This window comes from Anser anser (assembly GCF_964211835.1).
Source record: "Anser anser genome assembly, chromosome: 3".
NCBI classification, from domain to species: Eukaryota; Metazoa; Chordata; class Aves; order Anseriformes; family Anatidae; genus Anser; species Anser anser.
In genome coordinates this window covers 4,719,036-4,744,562 of record NC_139722.1, presented here as the reverse complement: position 1 = coordinate 4,744,562, position 25,527 = coordinate 4,719,036, and the positions used below count along the sequence as shown (strand labels likewise).

Genomic DNA, 25,527 nt, shown 5'->3' with positions numbered 1-25,527 from the left:
CTTCATGGTGGTGTTTGTATGAGGAGGGCCTTGCCTTCAAAACTGCACACAGTTTGTGACAAGGACATAGCTTTGTCTGTAAAACACCACACTGCTCTCTGTTATCGAGTCAATGAATAATTAATATAGTGAAATAATTATACGCAACAGATTTTACCTCCTTGTAATTTACAACTTGTGCTCCATGTTTCTGGAGAGCAAATTGCTTAGACATGTTTTTGTTTTTTTTTTTTTTTATCACTTTTAACCAATAACTCACTTACCTGGAATTGCTTTGTTTGAGACCGTGTTACATAGTCAAAATACTTTTAACCACTTTAGGCTGTAAACAACCTTCTAGTAAATAGTAATGAGATGTGTTCCAGTAAATTCTGGTTAGAGTAGGAACAGCTGCAGGGTAACATGTTTTTGGATTAAAGGAACAATTATTTATCTGGCATAAATGGCGCACATACTGGCTTAACCTGGCAAGAAGATAACGTTAATATCACACTGATTATAGTACAGTCTCACTCATTATAAAATTTACAGACTTATTGAAGTAAATAAATATGTACCCATTGCTACTGTTTTCTTGACACGTATATATGTAAATGTGTATATATATATTTGTGTATCAGTGCAGTGAGAAATGGCAAACAAACAAATCTACTCAGTGTTAACACTTTTCAAAAATGTACCTGACAGACCAGAAGTTTGAAAATGTTGATTGAAAAATTTTTTTAGGTTTCTGTGCAGCCCTGTCTCAGTCAAGGAAAAAAAAAATCTATCAGGCATGTGGCACCATATTTCTGTATTTGAGCATCTGAGCTCATAAATTGTAACTCTCAGCTGTGCAAAAATGTGCATAAGTGCCCTTGATGCATATATATTTTTGTTGATGTACAGTTTGTCTCCATATTCTGTCTGAGAAGTGGACACAAATATCTATCCTGTGGTATAATTGGGCAAGTCATAAAATAACCTGCTGTACTGAGTCAGGATCTCACCCATCTGGGATTTATACTAAGAGATGTTCTTTTCTGGTTTTGCTGTCAGCACAAATGTTTAAATATACCTTCAAAAGATGAAATATTTGGATATGAATTCTGTTTGCCTTATGTAAGCAAGCAATAGTCTGCTTTTAATGAAGTTTAATCCTTGAGTTATACTTCTCCGTCTCTGCTAAAGCTTGAATGTATATAGTCACCTTATTTTTAAGAGGGATTACTTGTGGAAGAAGGAGTAAAAGTGGTCTGAAATGAGCTATTATATTCTATTCTATTCTAGAATTCAGACTACAAACTAATTTTTTAAGCATAATAAAGTGAGTTCTTGCATTGCAGAGTTTAGAGTGTTCATCGGAAAGATGAAGTGATAATGGTATTTTTAAAACCAGTATATTTCCTTTAAACATGAATGATGAGCACAGATTCATTCTGCTGTAAGAAGGTCTTTATATCATCGTCCTTGCAGAAACCATCTAAACTCCTTACAGTAGTGCATTGAACGATGTGATATTTTATACCACTGTCATATGCAGCTCATCATTCTTTTTTCTCATCTTTCCCCAGGGGAGAATTGTGCATGCAGTGGTAAGATTCATTTCTTCCACAGAATTTTTACTGTAGTCAGGTTGGAGAAGGCAGGTCAAAGAGTGTTTTGCACTTGGTGATAAAATATATGCTAGTCCTTAAGATTTTTGTTCTCTTGGATCAGATCCAGATAAAGTTTTCTCTCTTGATTTCTCAGAAATTAGCTCTAACTTAAAAGGTCCATTTTGCCTGAGGAGTTATTGATCACAGTCTTCATTGAAAGATTTGGTGATCATTCAGCAGTTATAGACCCAGGCCAAGTAATTGTCACTTTCAAGAGAGAGCCAATTCCAGAACTAATCTGAGATAAAGTGATGTAGTTCAGTAGATTTCAATCATTAACATCAGCTGAGGATTTGACCTAACTTTAGAGGGAGTATATGAGAGTTAAAAGGTGAGGAAAAGAGTTCTGGTTGCAAATCACTGCAAACCTATAGTGGTATTGCATCTTTCTGGTTCTAAACACTGCTATGAGAGTCTAACTGACCATTTATAATTGGAAACAATGTCTTAAATGTTTAACCAGCTGATTTTCTTAAATCATGAGTGATACCTGAATCTCATTCAATCACATATTATTACTATATCAAATACAAGACTCTTTTGGTGACCTTATTTAATTTTTATTGATCATGAAATCAAATGAGGTAGCCATAATGAAGTATTTTGCCTGTAAAACTTATGAGATCTAATAATCCACTTTTTCTGTATTAAAATATAAATTAATTAAAATTTCCCAAAGCAACAAAGTGATGCAATGTTAAAATAAATAAATAAATAAACATAAAACAACAACAAAGCAAAACAAAAAAAAAACACATCAGAATTCTTTTTCTTCATTGAGTTTGTCAAAATATGGAACATGAAGATTTTCCAACTCCAACAGTTCTGTTTTTTGCAGGTGGAACATGTGTTGTTAACCCCACCGACTTGTTCTGTTCTGTACCTGGTCGCTTATCTCTACTCAGCTCCACTTCAAAGTACAAAGTGACCATTGCAGAAGTGAAGAGGCGCCTTTCACCACCAGAATGCCTCAATGCTTCCCTCTTAGGAGGCATTTTAAGAAGGTAAGTTGAAGGCAAGAATAATAACTACTAGACCGTTCTCTCATTTCTGTGATTTCATTTTCCTCAAAAAGATTTTGTTCTCTTTCCCCACTTGGGTAGGTGACCACTGCTTGGGAAAGCAGAATGAGATGAATTACAAATTAAGACATTTTCTAGGGAAAATTTTAATGAATAATAGGAAAAAATAAGATTGTATTGATATTCTTTATGGAAAGTTTATGTTTTCATTTTATTTTACCCCCTTATTTCAGTTACCCATCACAGATGAACAGGTGTTTTGTTTTGAAATGAAAAAAAAAATGTGTGTGGAAAAAGATCATTAGCACTATAAATTAACCTTTTTTGAGAAACTATTTCAAATTAAATTGTTTTACCAGGTGTGAAACAACCCTCACTGTAAAAAAAAAAAAAAAAAAAAGGCTTAGGGATGCTTTTTTCTTCCATTCACCCTGTCATGCCTCCTGAGCACAGAAAAGATAGAGTTGGCAGAATATGCTGGTTTCATTTTTTTTCATTGTGAGATGTTGCAGGCAAAGCAAGTAATTAGGTATGATTTTGTTTCTGACCCTTCACTGACCAGAGTAGATGCTTGCAGAGTGTAGTAGCAGAAAGGAGGAAAGTGGCAGACTCTGCCTCATATTACAAGTGGAAAACAAGGAGGCAACTGTAATTCAGCCAGGCATATGTGAGTCGCAATGTCCCTGAGGCGTCAACTTAGATGGCATAAGCTACTTGAATGCCCTTTGATCAAAACTAGCTGGAAAGTCATAGGCTATTTCACTGCTGTCACTGAAGGCCACACTGATCCCTGTACTTACAATGAAAGTCATTTTATCCAACCTGCTATATTCTAAGATATGTAGCAGCCCAAGAGCTGTCTTAAGCCATATTGCAGAGTAAGGACTAGATTGCAAAATTGTTCCAGGGGGCATACACCCCATTGAACTGCCTCAATAGGCATTGAATTCCAAAATCTACATCCACAAAAATTTTCCTCTGCTACTGCTTCACCCTGGAGATGCTTTCAATTAGCAGTTACAGAAATGTTCATTTTAAATACTCATACCAAACTTCATCAATACCACTAAAAGGTATTAAGAATGCAAGGGCATGAGTGTGAACATAGGTACTCAATTCTCTCTTCTGTTAAAATGCTTGAATGATCCCCATACGTTTTTGACCTAGACCAAATATCATTCTACCAAATCATCCTGGGGCCTGGCTGATGATTTATCCAGGGGCTGCTCCCAGCTGGCAGTTTGGATAAAGCAATTTTGTTTTACAGTGCAGAGAGTGTAAATATATAAATGTGGTCAGGCTATACTAGTAGGTCTCAGGACTAGAGAACAGACTCAGACACTGCATAGCTGACAAGCACAGATATAGTGAAAACAAATCTGCTTCATGATTTGCCCAAGACCTGGCAGGGTTAGTTTTGCATTCCATTAGTTATCACCATCAGGATATTTCCCCAGCTTGCTGTTCTCAGTAGACACTTCCTGACATATTATATAGTCAAAATTGTGGTATCTCTCAGTGGGTAAAAGTGACCATAAAAACTGGGGTATTCCTTCCTCTGCCGGAAGGAACTTGAAGCTGCATCTCAAAACACCTAGGCAGACACTTTTAGTAATCAGTGATGGGTTATTCTAGGCTGGAGGACCTTCAGTCTCATTTGAGAATAATTAAATATTTGTTAGGTGAAAGCGAAGGCATAAAAGTGGTGATGACTTTATTATCTAATGATCGGGCCATTCATTTGGGATGGGAGAGATCTGGGTTACAGTCACTGCTCTATTCAATGTTTAAGCATTTTAACATTAGTTATGCACCTCCAGCTGGCTGCTGCATTCATTGAAAAGACACAGGTTCAAATTCCCTCAGGCTGAACAAGAAATTGAACCTAAGACTGCTGCATAAGTGGATATGCTTGAAAAGCTTCAAACACTGAAGTACTGCAGAAAAGCAGTTGTGGGATGCACCAGGAACCATTTTGTGAGAACAAAGTGATGTAGGCATCTGGGATAGGGGCATAGATAACGAAAGATGTCTGAGATTTTACCATCAACATTTTTTATTGGCTTATCCATATTCTTAGAAAGTGCTGGGCTTCATATACTACATTTGTTTGTACCCAGATTTCTACATAGATCATATAGGCATAGCTGGAGCTGGGTTCCACATAGACATCTGCATTTTAGTAGCTCTCTGGCTTCCTTTTATAGTCATGCAGAAGAAATTGGTAAAGATCTCTTATTCTAGACTTGTTTATTATCAGTCTAGAAGTGTTCGTTTCTCTTTTGATTGTCTTGGAAGCCTGGGGTGGCTAGGTCAGATGTAAGTGACTACACTGTCAATATTTACATTCAGTCATTGCAATCCCAGGCTCAGCACCCAAACAGGCCCATGGGTCCCACTAAGTAGAAAGCTGTGTGAAGATCTGATACACCTTTGACATTTTAATGTCTGTCAAAGGACCAACCTGAAAAACTCACACAGTGTGAGTAGGTAGTTAAGAATATAACTCTGAAAGACTTTCCATTGATGTCATCAGAGCCGGCATTACTGCATACATTTGCCAATAAGGTGTACACCATTTCTAGACAGAGAGCACAATAAACACAAATTTCTCTCTCCTACATTTTTCTTCTGACAGAGCAAAATCTAAGAATGGAGGACGCTGCTTGAGAGAAAAATTAGACAGACTGGGACTGAATTTGCCTGCAGGAAGAAGAAAAGCAGCAAATGTCACACTCTTGACTTCCTTGGTAGAAGGTAGGGTTTGTAATACTGCAATAACATAAACACAATTTAAATGCTTTGTATTAAAACACTTTTCAGCCACTGTGTTAAGTATCATAATCTGTATTTTGTACAAAGAGGAGAACTGATTTGCCCAAAGCCACAGACACAACCAGTGGCAACATGGAAGTTCACTCTGAGATGTCTTTGCTCCTAGCAAGTGGTTTGGTCATGCAGTTTCCTCAGCATTGATCTGTGCTTTTTGTGCTGGGATCTGCCTTACAAATCGATGATCCAAGAGTTCTGAGAGATGAATGTCTTATACCAGCTCTACAAGTAGGTTTGTTTATACTTTTTTTTTTTAAACAACAACAACAACAAAGAACACTTGTGAATTTCCTGGAGCTGATCCAAAAATGTGATATTTTTCCTCCCATAAGAAGGCCTATTATTTACACAACCCTTTTCCTCTTGCACATAAATGAATGAAATCTTTTATTTTTATTTTTATTTTTTTTTCAGATAAACTCTAGGCAGACCCAGGAGATACTTTCTTGGCCTTTATTTGTTGTTTAAATACAATTCACCAAATACTGATGTGTTCTTCGAACATTCAGCTGGGAGATGCAGGTTCAAACCCCTCAGGCAAAGGGAAGAAACTCTACCTGAATCTCTTCTATTCTGGGTGAATCCACTAAGTACTCAGTTTGTTGTTTGGCTGCAAGGAGCAGCTCTGGGAATTTCAGATCCCTCCTCCTTGATGTTGAGAGCATTCAGCTCATCCTAAAGGTCAACACCTTCTAGGATCATAACCTGAAAAGTCCATACAGATCTAGGCAAGTAGACTGAGGTCTCAGCACATATTACCACAGAATCACAGAACTACAGAAAGGCTGACGCTGGAAGGGACCTCTGGTGATCTTCTAGTTCAACCCTTCTGCTCAAAGCAGGGTCAACTAGAAGAGGTTGCTTAGGACCTTGTCTAGTCAGGTTTTGAATATCTCCAACGATGGAGACTCTGGAAGGCAGGGAAAAAGCACTGAATCCACAAAAAATGAGATTTTTCAGAATCTAAGAGAAACTGGGATCCTCATGGGCCACTGAGCACACAAAACTACCATGGGGCTGCTCTGAAATACAGACATATCCATATCACACTTTCCTCTAATAAAGAGAAAGTCCTAATGAAGTTGCAGACTTAGGAAAGGTACTAGTTTAGGGGAGTAAGGGCTGTTCCTTCATGAGTCTTGGGTCTTAGTAGGGAAGAATAAACAGCTATGTGGCCAGACACTCATTCATTAGAAGAGGTGGAGAGGGAGAAAACCCTATTTCAATTGTTGGCCTGGGACTGATGGCAATGTAGTTTTACTGTAAATCACAATTAGATTTTTTTTTTTTCCCCAGGAATGGATCTGTCCTTGCCTCCCTGCCCTTTGCTCAAAGCCAATAGCAAAATTGTTATCAAGCCTATACCATTGCTTTTGTTCATGGACTGTTCTATTGTGATATTCTAAGTGCTAAAGATATACACTGAAGAGAATGAGTTCACTAGACCTGCTTGCCTAGACATAATAAACAGATCTTGTCTACTAAAATTATTGGGAAAGGCACCACCATATGTGTTAATATTCCAACAGAAATCAAAATGAAGCTCATTTTATGTCTATGCAAACAATGTCTATGTAAACTTGGTTGTTTTCATTGAATTATGTGTGGTATAAGCTATCCTCCCTCTCTGCATGCAAATATTACTTCCAACTGGTTATAACTTGCAGCACAGCTTCTGCAAGGAAGCCCATCCCTCAACGGCTCCTGATGATGGATGAGGCAGATATGGAAATATGCAGGCTTACTCCAGATTTTAGAATCACAGAATCACAGAATTGTAAGGGTTGGAAGGGATCTCAAGAGATCATTGGGTCCAAACCCCCTGCCAAAGCAGGTTCCCTAAAGCAGGTTGCCCAGGTAGGCGTCCAGACTGGCCTTGAATATCTCCAGAGAAGGAGACCCCACAACCTCCTTGGGCAGCCTGTTCCAGTGCTTCGTCACCCTCACCATGAAGTTCTTTCGCGTGTTGGTGCAGAAGAACTTCCTGCACTCCATTTTGTGGCCATTGCCCCTTGTCCTGTCCCCACAGACCACTGAAAAGAGGTCGGCCATACCTCTTTGTCTCCCACACTTAAGGTATTTATAAACATTGATAAGATCCTCTCTCAGCCTTCTTTTCTCAAGGCTGAACAGATCCAGGTCTCTCTGCCTTTTTTCATAGGGGAAGATATGAAGAAGATATGCAGAAAACAGCATTGTCTTTTAGTGGGTAATGTTAATACACAAATTGACGTTATAATCTGTTAGTCTTATTGAATCCCAAAATCTCAGGTGGACTATGTGGACTCCTCATATAGACCCTGTATTGTGTCTCTCTTGATTATGGTAGATACTTTTAAGTTAATTATTACAGAAACTAACAAGGTCCTCACAGTCTTCATTGTATTGAGGCCTTTAATATTCCTGTAAGGTAGGTACGTTCTTGACCTCTTCAGTATCACTTTGAGGTAAATAAAGGCAAAACCAATTTTGTGGTTATTACGCATTTTGCCAAAGACATCTCAAAAGTCTCTGACACAACTAAGATTTCTCTTCATCTGAAATATATTAAAATTATTGTGGTTTTGGGAGTCCTTTGAAGTTCAACAGAAAAACTGTAACGAATTTCTAGGGTGTGATGATAAAGATCCAGATTTTATGAAAATTATTCAGTTCTCCTTTTTTTCTATAAGCTTGCTTTTCTCTGGGTTCAGTATGGCTGCTGGATGTTTACTGTTACATTTTTGTTGTTGTTTTTGTTTGTTTGTTTTTGATAAGCTTGCATCTTTAGTGTCTTTGGTAAGAAATTCTGGGGCCCAGAGTAGGAATTGTTGGAGATATCAGTTCTGTTCTTTATATTGTCATCCACATAGATCAGCACAATGGGTGGAAAGACAGACTGGGAGAACAACTGCAGCATCGGAAGACTCTACAGCAGTGCTGGACTTAGCTTTGTTCAACCTGTAGGTGAGGGATGCCCTCTAGTGCCTAAATTAGAAGAAAGGAAAGGTCATTTTTCTTACCAGCTCTAAAAATATATTTTTTAAATCCTACTTCTTAGCTAATGCAACAAAGGCTCCTCCATTGCTGGCATTGCCAAGGATAAGCTGGTTCAAAGGAGTCAAAAGCATCCCAGTAAGAATATGGAAGGATGTGAGAAGATGGGAGATGTCCCCATCAGATGTTTGGTCACTTATAAGGCAGAGACATAGCATAAATGTTATTGCAGATGCAGGTAAAAGAAATACATGAATGAATTTAAAGCTATCAGATTAAAAAAAAAATCTGGAAAAACACTGATGAAAAAAATATGGAATTTGTTTTCCTGTCAAATCTAAGTAAAATACTAAATTCACTAGACAGAGCAATGACTGCATTCATCATTTGGGGACCAAAACTCTTGAGAAAAATAGATCAGCATTTATTTTTTTACTCTGCTAGCAACTGTCAGACTCTCCCTTCAGCCTTTGTTTTAATATCCTTCCACATTTTCCCCCTCCCTTCTCATCCTACAAACTGGAAAAAAAAAAAAAAAAAAAAAAAACACATTCATTCCACCTCCTGCCTGTCTCTCCTCCCCCTGGGTAGCATCTCTGCTGGGTAGAGCATCCAGAGGAGGTGAAGCTGAAGAGAGAGTAAGAAGCTCAGATGCCAAGTGTCCCCCTCCTGGGACACTGCTTCTGCCTTCACTCTTCATAGGAGCATCTCTCACTCTTGCTAGACCCAGGAGAGGCTCACACTGCTCCTTGCACCTGCCCACAGAAGCCTGTCAAGGTACGCAGGCTGGTCCCTCCACTGAGGCTTTCTAGAGCTGTCTCTTCTAATTCAGCTTCAGCAACTGTCCTTTTCCATCATGCAAAGCTCTCTGGTCAATTGTCAAACTATATAGGAAAGGCAGCACTGCCTATAGCTACAAAGACATGCTGGATTTAAGTAGAAAAAGCCAATGATCCCCAGCACCCATTCTTTGTCTCTGCAGAAGGAAAGAATAAGGGACATTGCACATAGCAAAATTTAAATTTAGGTTGAAACAAAGCGATTGGCTACAAGTGCCAGATATTTTAGGGTTTTCTACCTTTTGTAAAACTACTCCCTAACATAAATAATAACAAAGCAGAATACTGCAAATCTAAGTTGAAAGAGAAGAAGCCAATCTATTTACATTTCCAATATTTCCACTTTCTCCCCTAGAATAAATGTTTGTCAAAAATTTAATGTAGAAAAAAAAATATTTTATTATGTTTTGTACAAATAGCTTTCCCCAGACATGTTTTACTGTGCATTAATGTTAGGCAACTCTATTCACTGATATTAAATATATATAATATATATAGAAATATAACACAGTCCACTTCTAAATACACAGTGTGGCAGTTCAAAATGACATATTTGCTCAGCTATGAAATATGATAAACAATGTTCTGTAGAGTGTTCCATGTTTAGATTTTTGTTTTTATCTGGAATTTGATGTTGTAATTTAGAATGTCTATTCCATATATCACACGGGTGTACTTGCTATATGTATGATTATCCATAGTTATAAAGTACATTTATAACCTACATCAATTTACCCTTTCCAGTATTTTTTTAAATATATTTAAAACATTTGCAGATTTATTTTTCTCACATAACACAATAGGCACTTTTTTAGCTAAAATTTTTCCTACCTATAAGTAGATACATAAGTCCTCTAGTTTCTTTTTTTCTCTTGACTCTATTTCTCTATATACACTGTTAGCAGTCATTCATAATCACAATCCCAGCCCCAGGCAAGATGAGCAAGTTTTATACTTTTATATATTTTTTTTAAGATCATCCAACAGGTTTAGTATAATTTCTTAGCTCTAGTAAATAATATACACCATCTCTGGAAGGATTAGTTATAATGACTGTTCATATTTTCTTTCCCTTTCTTTTTCACATTAAGTGAAAACATTCAAATTTCAGTCAGTATATTGCTGTCATGTTAAATAAATGCCAACATTCTATCACGTTTTTTTCCTTGAAGAAAGCAAGTTTATTATTATTATTATTTTATTTTTTTCCAATGGCTAAATTCTGAAGTGCTTTCCTGAAGTGCTTTTTCTTTGTGTTGTTACTTGGGTCTGACTGGGATCAAGATAGAGCTGTCCGAAGAATGGTAATTCCACCTGATGACAGCTTCAAAGGGTTTGATTTTTATCTTCTTTCTGCACTGGCATGAAAACAAATCTATCATGTATTTTAATAGAGTTTTGTCTAAAAGCAAAACCTGACACTGAAAGGGGGAGTAACAGAGTAATTGAAACACAAATTTTGAAGCACCTCAACAAAAATTTAGAAGTTGTAGCTTAAATTTGTAACCTCTGGATGTTTTAAATACAAGGCTGGCAGTCAAGTATATGCCAGTATACAGGCCAGTATATTCTGTGTGATTAACAATTAAATCAAATTAAGTTAAATTAACAATTAAACATTGAATTAAGTTGCTTAGTTGTGGAATTTACATGGCTGGAAATATTCAAGACTAGGTTGAAAATGCCCTGAATAATGTCATCTAAAGCCCAATTTCAACAGAAGATCTCCAGAATTCCCATCCAACCTGGACTTTTCTACATTCCATCTGATCTGCTTGCCTTCTACAGTACATCTGATCCATTTGCCTTCTACTTTAGTACAGGATGATATGTGCAAATAAAGTGCATAAAAAGTGCAAATTAAAGTGCAAATTTCTCTCCATCGACTAGGGAGTCTTAGCTTAGATGTCAATATTGATTTTTAATCACATGAGTCTCACTGCAGGTATTCTCAGACGGAGGTGTTACAGGTCCTGCATCTCTCCTAATTGTCTGTCTAGAGCATTAGCATGGTCTCCAAAGAACCAGGGTTCAATGTCACCACTCAAGACGGCACTCAAATAGTCAACTCTGAAAACAAACAAACAAAACTAATGAGCAGATAAACAAAACCAGACAAACAAATACCCTAATCCCAAAACAGTTCTGGAGCATGTCACTGTTAGTCATTCATACAGATGTGCTTCAACATATACTTCTGGTAGCTGACCTATTTTTACCTTCTACTTTGAGATGAGTGCAAGTGTGATCTCAAAGTGCCTATTTCCCACCAGGGAAAGACTAACTTAGGCACAGATGTTCACACTCCAGTCAGCTGTGTTTGATCAGATAAATCCTACACCAAGGTTGTCAGAGTGACAACATGCAGACCGGGGAATGTTCAGTAAATCCTAAAATAAATTTCTGAGTTCTCTGTGTTAATTGAGAGGGGAAGATATTTCCAGAGGCATGTGGCACCTAATATGGAGTTAGGTGACAGTGTCCAATCTCTGTAGATGAAGTGTGGAGAAGTTCAGTGTCTACCTTTGTCAAAGACTTTTCACAAAGCCTACTCAAGTCCTGTGCACTGATTTCCCCACATATAAAACATCAGCTATGATCTTCATTGTCTTCCCTTTTCTTTTGTGTGGTCGATTTTGATTGCAAGCTTTTCTGGAAACAGGATTGTTTCTTGTGCTGTACTTCATGGGCCTCTCATCTTTAGAGTGGGGCAACTGTACTGTGCCTGCTCACTTAACTCTTAAGAAAATATGCTGAAGTGCAAGTTTTTTCTCATAGTTCTCTCCTGGGGTAGGAAGCTATTCTTCCTTTATAGACAGAGAAGTGAAGCACCAAAGGCTGAATCTTGTCTGTTTAAAAAGTTTTATTCCCACTTCCCACTAATTTCTATTACTGATGATCTGAGTTTACAAAGCTTGCACAGCTACACCAGTATACTGGTGGCAGTTGAGGGAGATGAACCTAAGTGTCTTGAGTGGTGTTTTCTCACAACAGGAACATACTTCTTATCTTCTGGCTGGCACCATCTGAAGTCTAAGTATGAACAGGTGAAATGGACTGAAATCTGTATCAGAGATTGGGAGTGGATGTCTGTAGACAGATGGGACAGATGTAGATAGTAGATGAGTGACTTTATTTATTTATTTTTTTAATGATGATAGAAATTCTGTAAGAAAAAAAATAAAATAAATCCTAACTGACTGACCTGTTTTTTTTACCTACAGGGGAAGCATTACATTTGGCCAGAGATTTCGGCTACACCTGTGAAACAGAGTTCCCTGCCAAGGCAGTGGGAGAGCACATTGCCAGACAGCACATGGAACAGAAAGAGCAGACAGCAAGGAAAAAGATGATCTTAGCAACAAAGTAAGAAGTGGGGGGGAAATAATGTCATATTGAAAAAGAAATCTGTCTGTCACTTTTCCATTCTGAATCTGGGGGCTGGAGGGAGGAGTGGGAGTAAAGATCTGTGATTGTGGAGACTGCTATCACAACAGTACTCACTGAAAATGAGAGCAAGCTTCTTTAGAGATGCTGTAAAAGGAACCTTATTTACTATAACGAGGTTTTAGTAGTTATGTTCTCATTGTCTGCAGTTAAGGAGGCTTGTACATCTTAGTCTCAGATTATTTGATTTAAGTGAGTGGAGAGGAGTTTATTACATAGTAAGAGATTTAGGACAAACTGGCTTTGTCTCCTGTTTGCACAGCAGCAAATACAAGGATGTGTGAAACAGAGATCTAAGTTTCTGCTGAAGTATTAGTTTCTGCTAGATAATTATCGTGAGTCTGCTGAGGGAGTGCTGATTTGCAGAGGGACAGATCCTCTCTGCTTGTAAAATTGCAAGGGTTTCCTTGAAGCCAAAGGCACTGGAACAATGTACACCAGCAGGGGAGCTTTGCTAAAGCCATTAAAGACATGCAGAGCCACCCGACTTTGCTCTAAACAAGCCACTCACCTCCCTGGAGCAGTAACATTATGTTAGGATAACATTTCATCTAAGTTAATTAGCCTTGATGAGGGAAGAATTAGCCTCTATGAGCCAAGGGAAACAGGAATAAATAGTCTGCATGGCATAACATAGACCTACATTAGGTGTGTGTAATGCTTGCATGGGGTGGCCTCGAATATAATCAAATACTTCCAGAGCTTACCGCTACGTTACACAGGAAGGCAGCAGGAGATCTGAGGCCAGAAACCAAGACATCATCCACCTCTTTTCTCCATTGCTGGAAACGTTTGAGAATGATACATCCAACAGAGAGTAATCCTGCTACAGTAAGGGTGAAGTCTGAGCAGCCAGAGAATTGTCCCTTATATCTCAATGTCCCTGTGTTTTGTCTAGTTGTGGGGAACAGGATTGCTGGCTTTGATGTCCTTCTTGTATCCAGAGCTCTTCACCTTGAAGGTGACCCAGAGGTGACATGCACTGAAACCTCTCTCTGCATTGATATATAGCCCATCAACAATCTGCACAATCTGCATCATGTAACTTTTTAAGATCTGATTGTAATGCTGGGCACTATATAAGCAAGAGTTAAGACATTGCCACAGCTCCAGAATTTGCCCTACCTATAAATGTTACCTAACCTTGATGGCAGAAATCATCTGCCTTGTTTTCTGGCTCTAAGGAGAGATCACTTTGCCGCGGGTGATAATGAGCAGTGGATGACTGCCATGTCCTACCTCCAAAGGCTGTCCCACTGGGGGACAAGTAAGAGTCTGCCTACCCTTTCTCACCACTCCATTTCCCTCACTCTTTACTAGTGAGGTAGAGAATCATGGGCATACATTACTCCAAATGTCCATGAACTTTGGGTTTAAGATTTTATTCTGCACTAGTAACAACAACAACAAAAACAACAACAACAACAAAAGTCTTTTTTTTGTTGTTGTTTTTTAATCTCAACATTTAAAAGTACCAGCGAATTGATCAGTGCCTCACCAATAGTCTAAGGATAGGCCACATCCTACTGAAGTCAGAGCAGTTATAAACAGGGACAGATGGGTCAATGTGTGTGCTACTACTGCCCTCTCCTGCCTGGAAGGAGAACAGTGAGTGCTTCACAGGCCAGCCCTGTCCAGATACCACAGGAAATGCAGGTCCACGACCATATCAGCATGGCATTTCCCAGCCATACCTCCATGTATCTGACGGTAGATACTCTAGTTATCTGACAGAAGTTTATATTATTCATTTGATGTATCTAATATCTAGGTTTGTAATTTAATTAAATTCATAATTTCCTCATGCCGTGTAAATTGAGACACTAGAAAATGTGGTGGATAGTTATGCTGTCACCAAAAACGAAACTGAAATTGCAGGGTGGAAAACTCATTCAAGGCAAATTATGTCTGTGGAAATAAATAGATTGTCATTGTGCATGTGCGTTGCTACCGTCCCACTAGGACAGAGCCAGAAGTCCTCAGAAGTGTGCCTTTGGTAAAACCAGTGAGATCTTTCACAAGTGGGGTGTTAAGGAAAAATAAGAGGAAAGAAAAAAATATATATTTCTGCAATTCCTAGTAATATATGTGAAAATCTGTGCTGGGTTCAGACATCCATCTTTAGTGGCTTGGTGCCCAAACACAATACCTATCACCATTTGAGATTAACTAATTATCCAGCTTAGTTATCAGCAGCTACTCGAGAAGGGCATAAGTATCTTTTTATTGCTATGTCATATTTGCCATTTCTTATGGATGTCTTTGGTATTACATATCTATGTGCACCTAAATAGAGCCTTTAATGTCTACAATGTAGAAGTCTCCAGTTTCTGGTAGAACATCTCATTGTTATCAAGGGCATCTACATCTTGTAGTCAAGCAATATATCTACCCTGAGTGGAAGCAGTTCAGCATCCATGCACAGAACTATGACCCATGTGTTAATAAAGAGGCTGCTGTTTTAGATGCCAATAGCCCTCTTTAACTCAAACACAGCACTAAGCCTGAGGCAATTCTGTTCATTTCCCTTCTCAGCCCTACCTGGTCAGAGGCTACATTGACAGTATACTGACAGTAGTACAGTGAATGAAACCAGGGCAATTTTCTGTCATGGAACAGACCACATTCATTGTGCTAAGCTACCTGACCTTCTAAAACTACCTCTTGGAAATAATTCCTTGCATTTGCTAATCCAGGACCCACCTAGGACAGTACTAGTTGATGCAACGAGATGGTGTCATGGCCTATGCTAGTAATTTGGTGGTCTAGACAGTGGAGGATTGGAGCCTTACCTAACCATTATCATGGGAAGAAGAGATGATTGCCAGTGCAGTGTGGGACACAAGTGACAGAAAGGGCAGAACAGGAGTTAAGCAAATTTTGGTTAGGAACTGAATGGGTAAGAATGTGACAGACAATGAGAGAAGCCATTCCTATGATTCTTCTTCTCCACTTTCTTTGACTGAGTAGATGATTATTTGGGCACTCCAGAGCAAGGTGCTTCAAAAAAAAAGGACTGAACTGTCTTAATTCTGGCCAAAGGGTGCTGATGGTGTCCTGTTAACTCTAGACATTTAGGGAGGCTTCAAGACATGATTATGCAACCCACAAAGAAATCTAAAAAAAATAAATAATAATTTAAAAAAAGGTGTTTGGACTTAGAGGGCCTTTAAGCATGGTTTAGTTAACCTTGTAGGGGTGTGGGAAAGACCGTTAATGGCTTTACAACAGGGGATAGAACTTGATCAGGCTACAGGGGTTACAGGTAGGACAGGTACAGAACTGCTGAAGGCCACATCAACAATTCCACTTGATGGAAAGGCACAGTGTCCTGGGGGAAATATCACAGAGTATCACAACACAAGACCTTGCACATGAGAAAGAGAACCAGATACACATTTACACACATCAGAACAGAATACTGTGCATAACCTTTTTATTGTGGGTTTGCTTACAGCCAATACAGGATAATTAATATCTGACCCATGACAATATGTTCTCAGTGTGCTGGTTTTGTGAAAAATAACTTTGAGACAGGATGCAAAGTACCTGCTGAGAACCTCTCTGATGTTTACTCTTTGGATGCCTGGCAACTCTGCCACACTTGGAATATATCAGGTTCATGGGCACACATTCATCCCATTCTTGTACTCCTCACAAAGGCTTTGTCGATTTCTAGGGACAGGATCATGGACTAGATGGGCTTTCGGTCTGATTTGGTACATAAGTTTCTATTTTTTCCTGATCATATCCTGGAACATCTGGCCATCTTTCACAAATCATTAGGTGCCTCTCTTGCAGGAAAGGCCAGGATTCTCTTTTATTTATTTATTTATTTGCTTATTTTTTTAGCTGGAGCCCTTAAGACAGATAATCCCTAACCATCTTTCTTTGCTTATGCAAAATCACAGTCCAACTTGGTATATAACTGTCAACCATCCTCTCTGTCACTACCCCAGGTAATGTTTTGTTGGTAGTGGAGGCATTGAGACATGACTTTGAGTAGAAATCCCTTGAAAAAGTAGGTTACTGCCTTTTAAAGGTTTTCATGTATAATAAAAAAGTTTTCTTCTTTTCTTTCAATCTGCAACATTCAGTAAAAACTTCTGACATGTGAAGATAGAAGGGAACTTAATTGCACACTTGGTTTTGACACTTTCCTTTGTCAAAATATAAGAACTCGTAAGATGAACTTTTTCAACAGGTAGAAAGTAAAGGTTGGAGGAAGGAGAGAGGAACAGTGTTGACAGGGCCGACTGGGGATAGCAGATTGTTTAGAAGCCAAAATGACTGACTGTTTTCAGTTGTTGAAAGGAACTGTTTTTCCTCTAAGGATCTGATTCATTAAAACTGTATGCTGCATTTACATACATTTCTGCTGAATACCTCTCTTTGCTTGAAAGGCTAAGATGATGCTGTCTTTTCCAGCAGTCAGTGTCCTTGTCCATACTGATGACAAGCATTTACAGAAATCAACCTTGGATGAAGTCCAGTGTCACAGCGGGAAATAGTTTTCTGCATCCCTTTCCTGTTAGGAGAGAGCTGTGCTATCTAAAGTCTATATCCAAATCTTGTAGAACAGTGATATATTGAAAAGTAAAAACAGATTGGTGGAGTTTTGTTACTTTTAACTGGGTAATGAAGAGACCTAAATGCCAAAAAGCTGAGTTTAACCACTTAATTTTCATTATGTCCCTGTCCCAAAGGACAAGTGTTACAAAAAGAAGATGAAGAACTTGAACTCTTTCTAGGATCAGATGTACAAAGCAAAAGTATGCTAGCAGAAATCATGGATCACAGAGACCCTCTTTAGTGTTAAAACTGGGCCCATACACAGTTATTTCATCTATAATAACAAAGTAAGCCATGCACACACTGTGGCATTTTGTTGAGCTTGTCTATATTATTAAAATATTAGACTGGTTCCTTGAACACTCCCAAATGTCTTCTGTACATGTTGTGGGAGGTAGTCCACACCAACATCTATTTTCAGGAATCAGTTTGGATGCAGCCATACTGTTGGGGAGTTAGGAGAGCATATGCATACAGACTTTATCAGATAATGATAATTGGCCACAGGATGTAAGAAGAAACCCCAGCACCATATAGTTTACTATTTGACATGTAGTCATTGAGACCATCACTAGGCCAATACAACTGAGTATCAGGCTAGTATCAGGTAAATCATGTGACTGTCCTGATCATCTGGATGGCATCATACCCCTCCTGACCCCACATTAAGTGTCTATATTTCTGATACATTTGGTGGAGAATGATATGCCAATTTGGAGAAGTCCTGAGACACATATCTGGATATCTGACCTTTTGTTGTTGCTGTTATTTTAATCGACTGTGTCATAAACCAATTGAAAGTAAGTTATGGCAATCCATCCAATTTCCAGATAGTATTCTTCAGGAAGCATGCACCAAATGGAACTGGTTTTGTTTGATTGTTTGTTTGTTTGATTGATTGATTGATTTATAATGTATTGGTAGCACATTCCTAGACTAATTTGTGAACTAGCGCAATACAACAATATCACAAGAATTAAAATACCTAATTTTTAGGTTTCTCTTACTGTTAGGTCCTCTATAAATGTATCTCCAGTACTGACGCATCCTGAGAAGGAAAGTGAGAAGGAACAGAAGACCATCCATCCTTTCCAAAGGACCTTAAATTGATGAGAGAGCAGGCAAAACAGACCCTGAGCTCTCATTGCAAGATGCCAAAACTGCAGTCTTAGGTTCTACCTAGTGAAAGTTTGCATTGATGGAATTTCTCAATATTAACATGGTTTCAGAGGGGAATTACTCTTCTTCAAGAGATTCTATATGCTGTCTGCTCTGAGAATTTGGGGCAGGAAGGCAGGGGAGGATTCATTTTTCTTTAATTCCTTTAACACTGCCTCTGACAAATATTTGTTATGAATGAAATCACCCAGGATTATGGGGATCAGCATTAAAGGAAGGATTACCCCTATCACAATTAAGGATATCCACTTTCTTTTTAGACAAATATGTAAAGAATTCCAAGATCTTCTGAGTCAAGACAGATCACCCCTTGGATCCTCCAGACCGACTCCAATACTAGACCTCGACATCCAGAGACATTTAACACATTTCAGGTATGATTTTGAAAGAAGAGCATTTACCTAAAATTCATAATTTTGGTAAATACTACATATGAGGATGTAATGGTATTTGTTCCCTTACTTATGACATGTCTGTATGTCTATACATAGACTGCAATAATGTCTATATTCTCTTTGTTGTCTGTGCCTGTTAAAAGCTTATGCTTACCTAGCAAAGAGGCTCAAGCTAGTTGTATTCACCCTGCTGAATGGATGACAGTCTGAGTTTCAGTCAATCATTTTCTATATCTGCTAGCCAAATCTTCTTATCTGCCTTCCTTTAGATATGAGCCAAATCACAAGCCAATCAAGAGAGAATGTAAATGGTCCAGAAGTGTGGAAACTCAAGTTTTGAGCCATCTTGGCAATATAAATGAATCACTATAACAATGAATAGAGGAACAGTTAGGCTGCATCCTTACCAATTAACTAAATAGCTCCAGCACTTCCTCTGTGCTACTAAGACCATTTGACAGTATCCCACCAGAAGCATGCTTTTACGTAAAGTGTATATGTATATATATACACTTTAGCCTCCAAAGCAGGCTGAACCAGAATGGCCTCAAAGCATACTGCCTGCTGGGAGTGGTCTTGCTACACTAATTCCTGAACAATACCTTGGAATGAAATTCAGACTAAAACTGTGCCAGAGACTGCTAAAAATTTACTAGCATATTTAGACTCAGTTCTGGTGCCCATGCTTTAGCAATACTTAATTTACTTATGTAGACAGCCTAAGAAGCTGTTACGAAGATGAGGACCTACTGTACACAAAGATCAGTGCCACACTTCATTGGAATTTTATCCAAGTTATGGATAAAAATGTACAGATGTCTTAGGATCTGCAAGATTTATTAGCCCAGGTATTGCGCAACTTCACATTTCCACTTTCAGTTGTATGTTACATACAGTCAAGAGATGGGAACTTCCAGAAGGTTGTTCTGATATAATGGGGTTATCTAAGATATTTATCAAAGATAAGTGTGATGAAACATCTTAGAGGTTCTTCTACCTTTGCTTGGACAACAGAGGGGAATACATGACTAGCTGAGTCTACAGATTTTTTTTCTTTTTCATAGCTGTTAGTTGATACCTTGGAAAATCAACATGTAAAGAACTATTCCAATGAGTAGTTTACAGATCGTAACACTAAGTAGATTCTTTAAACCTATAAAGCCTTACGGTGAATTTGTATATTCTCTAGCACAACTGTCTGAAAAACTCTCCATTCATTGGATGGGCAGACAACTTCTGTACTCCAATGTCACAACATCTTTTAGTTATTAAGATTCTCACAGAGCATCAAGAATTTACCAGCCAGGTGGTGTGGTACTTAATAGTCCCTCAGACTTTGAATGGCATACAAAATGGCCACTACCCCACCTTGTCTATCTGTTGAGACAAGGGTGGGGGGCAAGGATAATACCTGGTCCACAAATGCACACATTCCTCTTCATTCTTACACAGAACAGTGTTTACTGTATGCATATATGAACACACCTAGACAACCTCACTTCTACTAAAGTGAGTGAGGAATATTATTACTCATGCAGTAATGTGTACATATACACATACACATACCACCTACACCTATGTATACTTTCCCTTATACACACACTCCAAAATACCTAAGTACACATGAAAACCAAGGAAAACATACTTATTTATACATAATGCTCAAAGAATAATTTTAATGGGCAACCTAGACTTGTAGAAAAATAGTTAATTCCCCATTATATGCACATAAAATAAATGTGATAGAGGGCAGCTAATCCCCAAGGATTCCTGTATTTAAAGAAGAAACAGCAGTCAGGGTAAAATGCTGACGGCTTCAGCTACAAAAGCTGTCAATTTGTACAGATCCCATCCTTCTTTCTCTGCTTGACTTCAGTGGGTTGGAGTACAAAGCTTCTGTACGAAGTTCCTGGATCAGTCAGTGCTTTCTTTTATGCCTGCTGTAGGCAATAAGTGTTGGACTGAAGACGGGCACCTAGAAAAGTACAGGTCTTGATGCTACACAGATGCTTCCCTGCGCTTAAAATCAGACAGCTGTCTCTGATATCTGTACTTGGGGAATGATGAGCACTGCCAGACCCAGAGGCTGAGCTGAGGCCATATACCTTTTCCATCCGTTGCACATAAGTTGAGGTCAGATCCAGCTTCTGACCCAGACCTCTAACTCTACTCATCTACATATAGGTGCCTCCATTTCAGCCAGGTAAAGCTCCTGCCATAGTCTGTAGGGATTTCATCTGTTCAGCCAGTGGAATCTGCAACGTAGATACTTAATGCAGGCCTAACGTAGACATCTACTTTAGCGTGACTTGAATTTCTCTCTAAACTCTGTTGACTCTTAGTCTAGTCCAGACATGCAGCTGAATGGGAGCTCAGCCAACCAGTACATACACAGACATATATTGTAAATGCCTAAGCTTAGTGTAGGAAAAAAAAAAGAAAATCATGATTCTCATCCCCTCTATCTGGCAGCCTTCAGAGCTAGGTTGTCTACCACTACTACCACTACTTGCCTTCCTGAGATTAAATATCACAGAAGGCACATAAGTCTGTCTCAGATGTCAGAAAAGATGTGAGAATTTAACTCACCATGTTTTCCAGGAGAATGGAGTATTTTCTGAATCAAGGTTTCAACAGAGACGGCTTTTTACCAGTCACTTGGTTTGTCTATCTTTCTCTGAGGGATGATCCTCAGATTGAGCCAACCCTTGTCACAGGAAATTTGCACCTGATCAGCTGAGGATGAGAGAAGAAAAAGAAATTCATGGTACCCCAACACAGGGAGAAAGTCCTTGTAAACCAGGAACAGCATGGCCACTGCTCTCTGAGGCATAGCACAGCTTTCTACTGGTCACAAACAGAAATAGCTCTTTGTCATCATACATCTGTAGAGAGGGTTTCATAAAAAGATGTTGGAAGCATTTACCTAACATAAAACACACTAAGAATTTAAATACTCAACATACATTGGACTCCACATTTGCGATCATAAGCTCTCATTTAAGGTCAGAATTTCAAAAGAACAGGCTCTCCTTATTTCAACCCTGCCTATGGCAGGGGGTTGGAGTTAGATGACCTTCAAGGTCCCTTCCAACCCAAGACATTCTATGATTCTATAATTCTATTTGTTACAGTAAAATGAACAAATTTCTGATGTATCTGTATCTATAAAAAGCATTGCAACTGTATGCTAGAGATGTATTTGACATTCTTACCATAGTCACTGTCAAATATTCACTGTCAAATATTCTGATGAAGCCTACAATAATTGGAGTCTAAAATTGGACTGTCCTAACAAGTGGCTGATCCTGACTATGCACACAAAATTATGTTATTTATGACCAAAATACCTAAGAGCTATTGGTGGTCTACAAACATGTTTTTTTTCAGAGGAGGCATAAATCTGAATCAGTGGATGCAAACAGCCATCATAAATTTCATAATATACTTTTTCAATTGTGAAATTTTCATCTTCATTTCTGTCTGTATTCCAGAACTGCAGGATTTCTTGCAATAAATTCTCTGTCATGAAGCTGTATAAATCTCTAGATTAAGCTGGAGCCAAACTGTTACCTTTGGCAAAGACAGGCTTTAACTGGAACTTCTGTCAAGGTTCTGTGAATATTTTAGCAGGATTTAGTGTGTTTTTCAGCCATTATTCAATATGATCTGATTTTTTATTTTAGACATAAACTATCAGAAATCCCATATAGTTTCATACAGATTTACTATAACAAGAAGAGGTTAAGAAATTCTGCCTTGTAAACCGTGTTCAAGGCAGAAAAGGAACAATATGAAAAGTTGAGATTTTATACATATACATATGTTTATGCCGTACAATGTCAGAAAGCAGTAGAGATTTTTTATGACCAAAAAAATTCAGAGGAATCACATAATCCTATATTATTAGAATTAATTATAAGATAATGAAAGACTTTCTGAAGGCTATAAAATCTGATACCTACAGCATCCAGCATCTACTACCTTAGGGTAAAAGGAAGTTTTCTTTAGGAATAAATTACCCTACAGTTGGTAAGTGAGGAATAATGTTTTCCACTTGCTTGCAACATTACTTGTTCAACATTAATAATTAAGACCAGGGTTCACAGACTAGCACAGGTCAGATACAAGCAGCAATTCCAGTTTCCTCTGTTTTAAATCTTCAAGCTCATGCTTCTCTGTGAAGTTTTTCCACTGAGTCCCAATTCATCAAGATCTTGAAATATGTGTCCTATCTGAAGCACAGGCTAGTCCCCGTGAAGGGCTCAGAATTGCTGGGTTTGCTCGAACCCCAAACTCAAAGTTCATACAAAGCTTAGAAAAGGAGAAATCTTCAAAGAAGCTGCCGGTGAGTCTGAAAACTGCTGAGTTTTGCACAACTTTACCAGATACACAGAAAACATAGGCTCATCTACACCCCTAGTATGACCATGTTTGTGCAGCTGCTCTCTGAGATTCCCATCTGACTTGAATACAGAAAACTCAGTGCTGCAGGAAGAATAATTTCCCAGTATTGTTTGACCATGAACAAACAATTCTGCAGACCCTTACATTCATACCAGCAATTATTTTGCACTATCAGAGTCAAGGTTGTGTTATATATGTTTTATTCAAGATTTTTTCCTTTTCAGTGCATTTTGAAATATCTTTCAATACTGCAGAGGTATTATATTGATATTAGTAAATAAAAAGTGTCAGGACACAGGCACGTATCATTTAGTTGTGCTGCTTTTTAGCAGGAGCCCTTGATTTTTGGTGCCCAATATAATTAGCACTGTACCAAAACATTCCTGGGCACAGTGGCACATATATATTACTAATATATAATATAATAATAATAAATGCAATGTATACAATATATAATAACAATATACATATTATATATATATTCATAATATATATGTAGCCTGAGGATTCAAGGAAACACCAGCCCTTACTATAGCCCAGTTAGCTACCTTATCTGTGCTACAAATAGCTTACTAAGACTTAGAAAATTCCAGATTTGTCAGGGCTGGTTCATAAGTCACTTACCTCATGAGAAAAATGTTGAGTCAGATCAAATTTCTTAGCATAGAAATTGTGGGCTCAAGAAGAGGTGATGTCCTGTAGGGCTACCCATGCTGTCCTTGAACTCTTCTTTGATTCCATCATGATAAATGCAGAGGAGCAAGTGGAATAATCCTATGGGTTGCATCAGGCCTGAAAGCCATAACCAGAGACAGAATCAGCATTAAGCCATGCGGCAAACAGGAAAACCATGGAAAAATCTATCTCCATTAGTAAGTGCTTTTTGTCCAGATACATGAGAGTCTCTTTGTTGTCCTCTAAAGTCTGATCTGTGTAAGTGCATTTATGAGTCCATAAGAGCAGACAGCAAAGCCAGCACATCAGTACTAGAAAAGAACCTAAATGTTTCTATATCTTTAGAGAGAGTAACCCATTTCTCTGGCCCTTTGCTTTCAAAACGGAATAAGCATCAGGAAAGAGAGAGCAGGAGAATGTGAAAGAGAGGGAGTGAGAATGAAAGCAAAAAAAAAAAAGGGGGGGGAAGGGAGAAAGTAAAATATATTTAGATAAACCTTAGTTTCTTTTAAAATACCATCTATTACTTGTTATTCAGAGTTTCTTCTTCCAAAAATTCCACAGAACCAAGCAAAACTTTTGTGTGCATATGCATACATCTGTCTGTACAAGAGGGAAAAGCTGGGGTTTTAATTTATCCTGAAACTTAATCTGTTTTCAAATCCCACTGACGTCAGCAAAGCTGAGATTTCATCTTTATTTTCTTCAGGACAGCAAGGTTCTCTCTAGCATTGTAAATTGCTTGTCTTTGGATTTAGAACAGGTAAAAGAGCCTAATACATACTCACTGAAACTGAGAAACAGCTCTCAATTATCCAGGTTGATGGGAGGAAAGACAGGGGTTGAAATAGTTAGAGAAACCAAAAAGGTGGATGTATACAAGACACGTATATAAGAGGCTATGTTCCAAGGCTTTGAGTACAACTCACTTTAGAAAAGCTTGGAAATGGTGGACCAGGACAATCAGGAACTACAACAGATGAAGACAAGATTGCCTGGAGGCACGAGAGCTCTGAGACATGCACTCAGAGACCATATGGTGCAGATTAGTTGTGATGTGAGATGGTGAAACTTTGGCTAACCCCCAAACACCCATAATCCTGCCATTAACTGAGCAAAGCTGAATTCTGACATTGCAGGTTTCTTCTTATGAATCTGGATTAATGCTAACCAGCACAATTGTCTAACAGCATCCTTTTTCATTTAATGGTGTGCAGGTAGATCTTGATGGTACAGAAGCATGTCAGTATGGGAAACAGTTGGAGTTAACTCACGTGTCACCTGTCTTTGGCACCTTTGCACTTCCCAGGCATTTAGTGCATCCAACCACCCCCAGAGCATAGAACAAGACCAGAAGAACTGATAGCTTTCAGTCATATAGATCCCTGCTGTGAAGAAGGGAAATGCTTCTGCCATATTTCAGAGAAGGAATGGAGATACGTAAAAATCTAAACCCCCTCAAAGATATATGAAAACCTATCTATTAACTGTGTGGGTATGGTCCTGGACACTGGAACACAACAGTCTATAATGTTTGATTGTTACT

The 25,527-nt window shown here is 38.4% G+C and overlaps 1 protein-coding gene and 1 long non-coding RNA gene across 6 annotated transcripts in view; one reads left to right on the top strand and one right to left on the bottom strand.

The window, feature by feature from the left end:
* The window catches only part of TFAP2D (transcription factor AP-2 delta), a 53,456-nt gene that overhangs the window by 14,339 nt on the left and 13,590 nt on the right, over positions 1-25,527 (top strand). For 3 of the 4 annotated variants that reach the window (XM_083829851.1, XM_083829852.1, XM_083829850.1), the window contains 4 exons: positions 2,476-2,641; positions 5,298-5,416; positions 12,531-12,672; positions 18,765-18,878. In XM_083829851.1, coding sequence (XP_083685977.1) covers positions 2,476-2,641; positions 5,298-5,416; positions 12,531-12,672; positions 18,765-18,878 — 541 coding nt within the window. Of the gene's footprint in view, positions 1-2,460; positions 2,642-5,297; positions 5,417-12,530; positions 12,673-18,764; positions 18,879-25,527 lie in introns of all 4 variants that reach the window. The other variant, XM_083829849.1, reaches the window with a different exon arrangement.
* Positions 9,386-25,216, bottom strand: LOC310896915. Of its 2 annotated transcripts, none has more exons than XR_014581914.1 (3): positions 23,931-25,216; positions 21,489-21,635; positions 9,386-11,376 (listed from the first exon to the last, which is right to left on the bottom strand). It is a non-coding gene; the product is annotated as an uncharacterized lncRNA (long non-coding RNA). The 2 variants fall into 2 exon arrangements; XR_014581915.1 differs by lacking the exon at positions 9,386-11,376 and adding an exon at positions 16,715-17,281.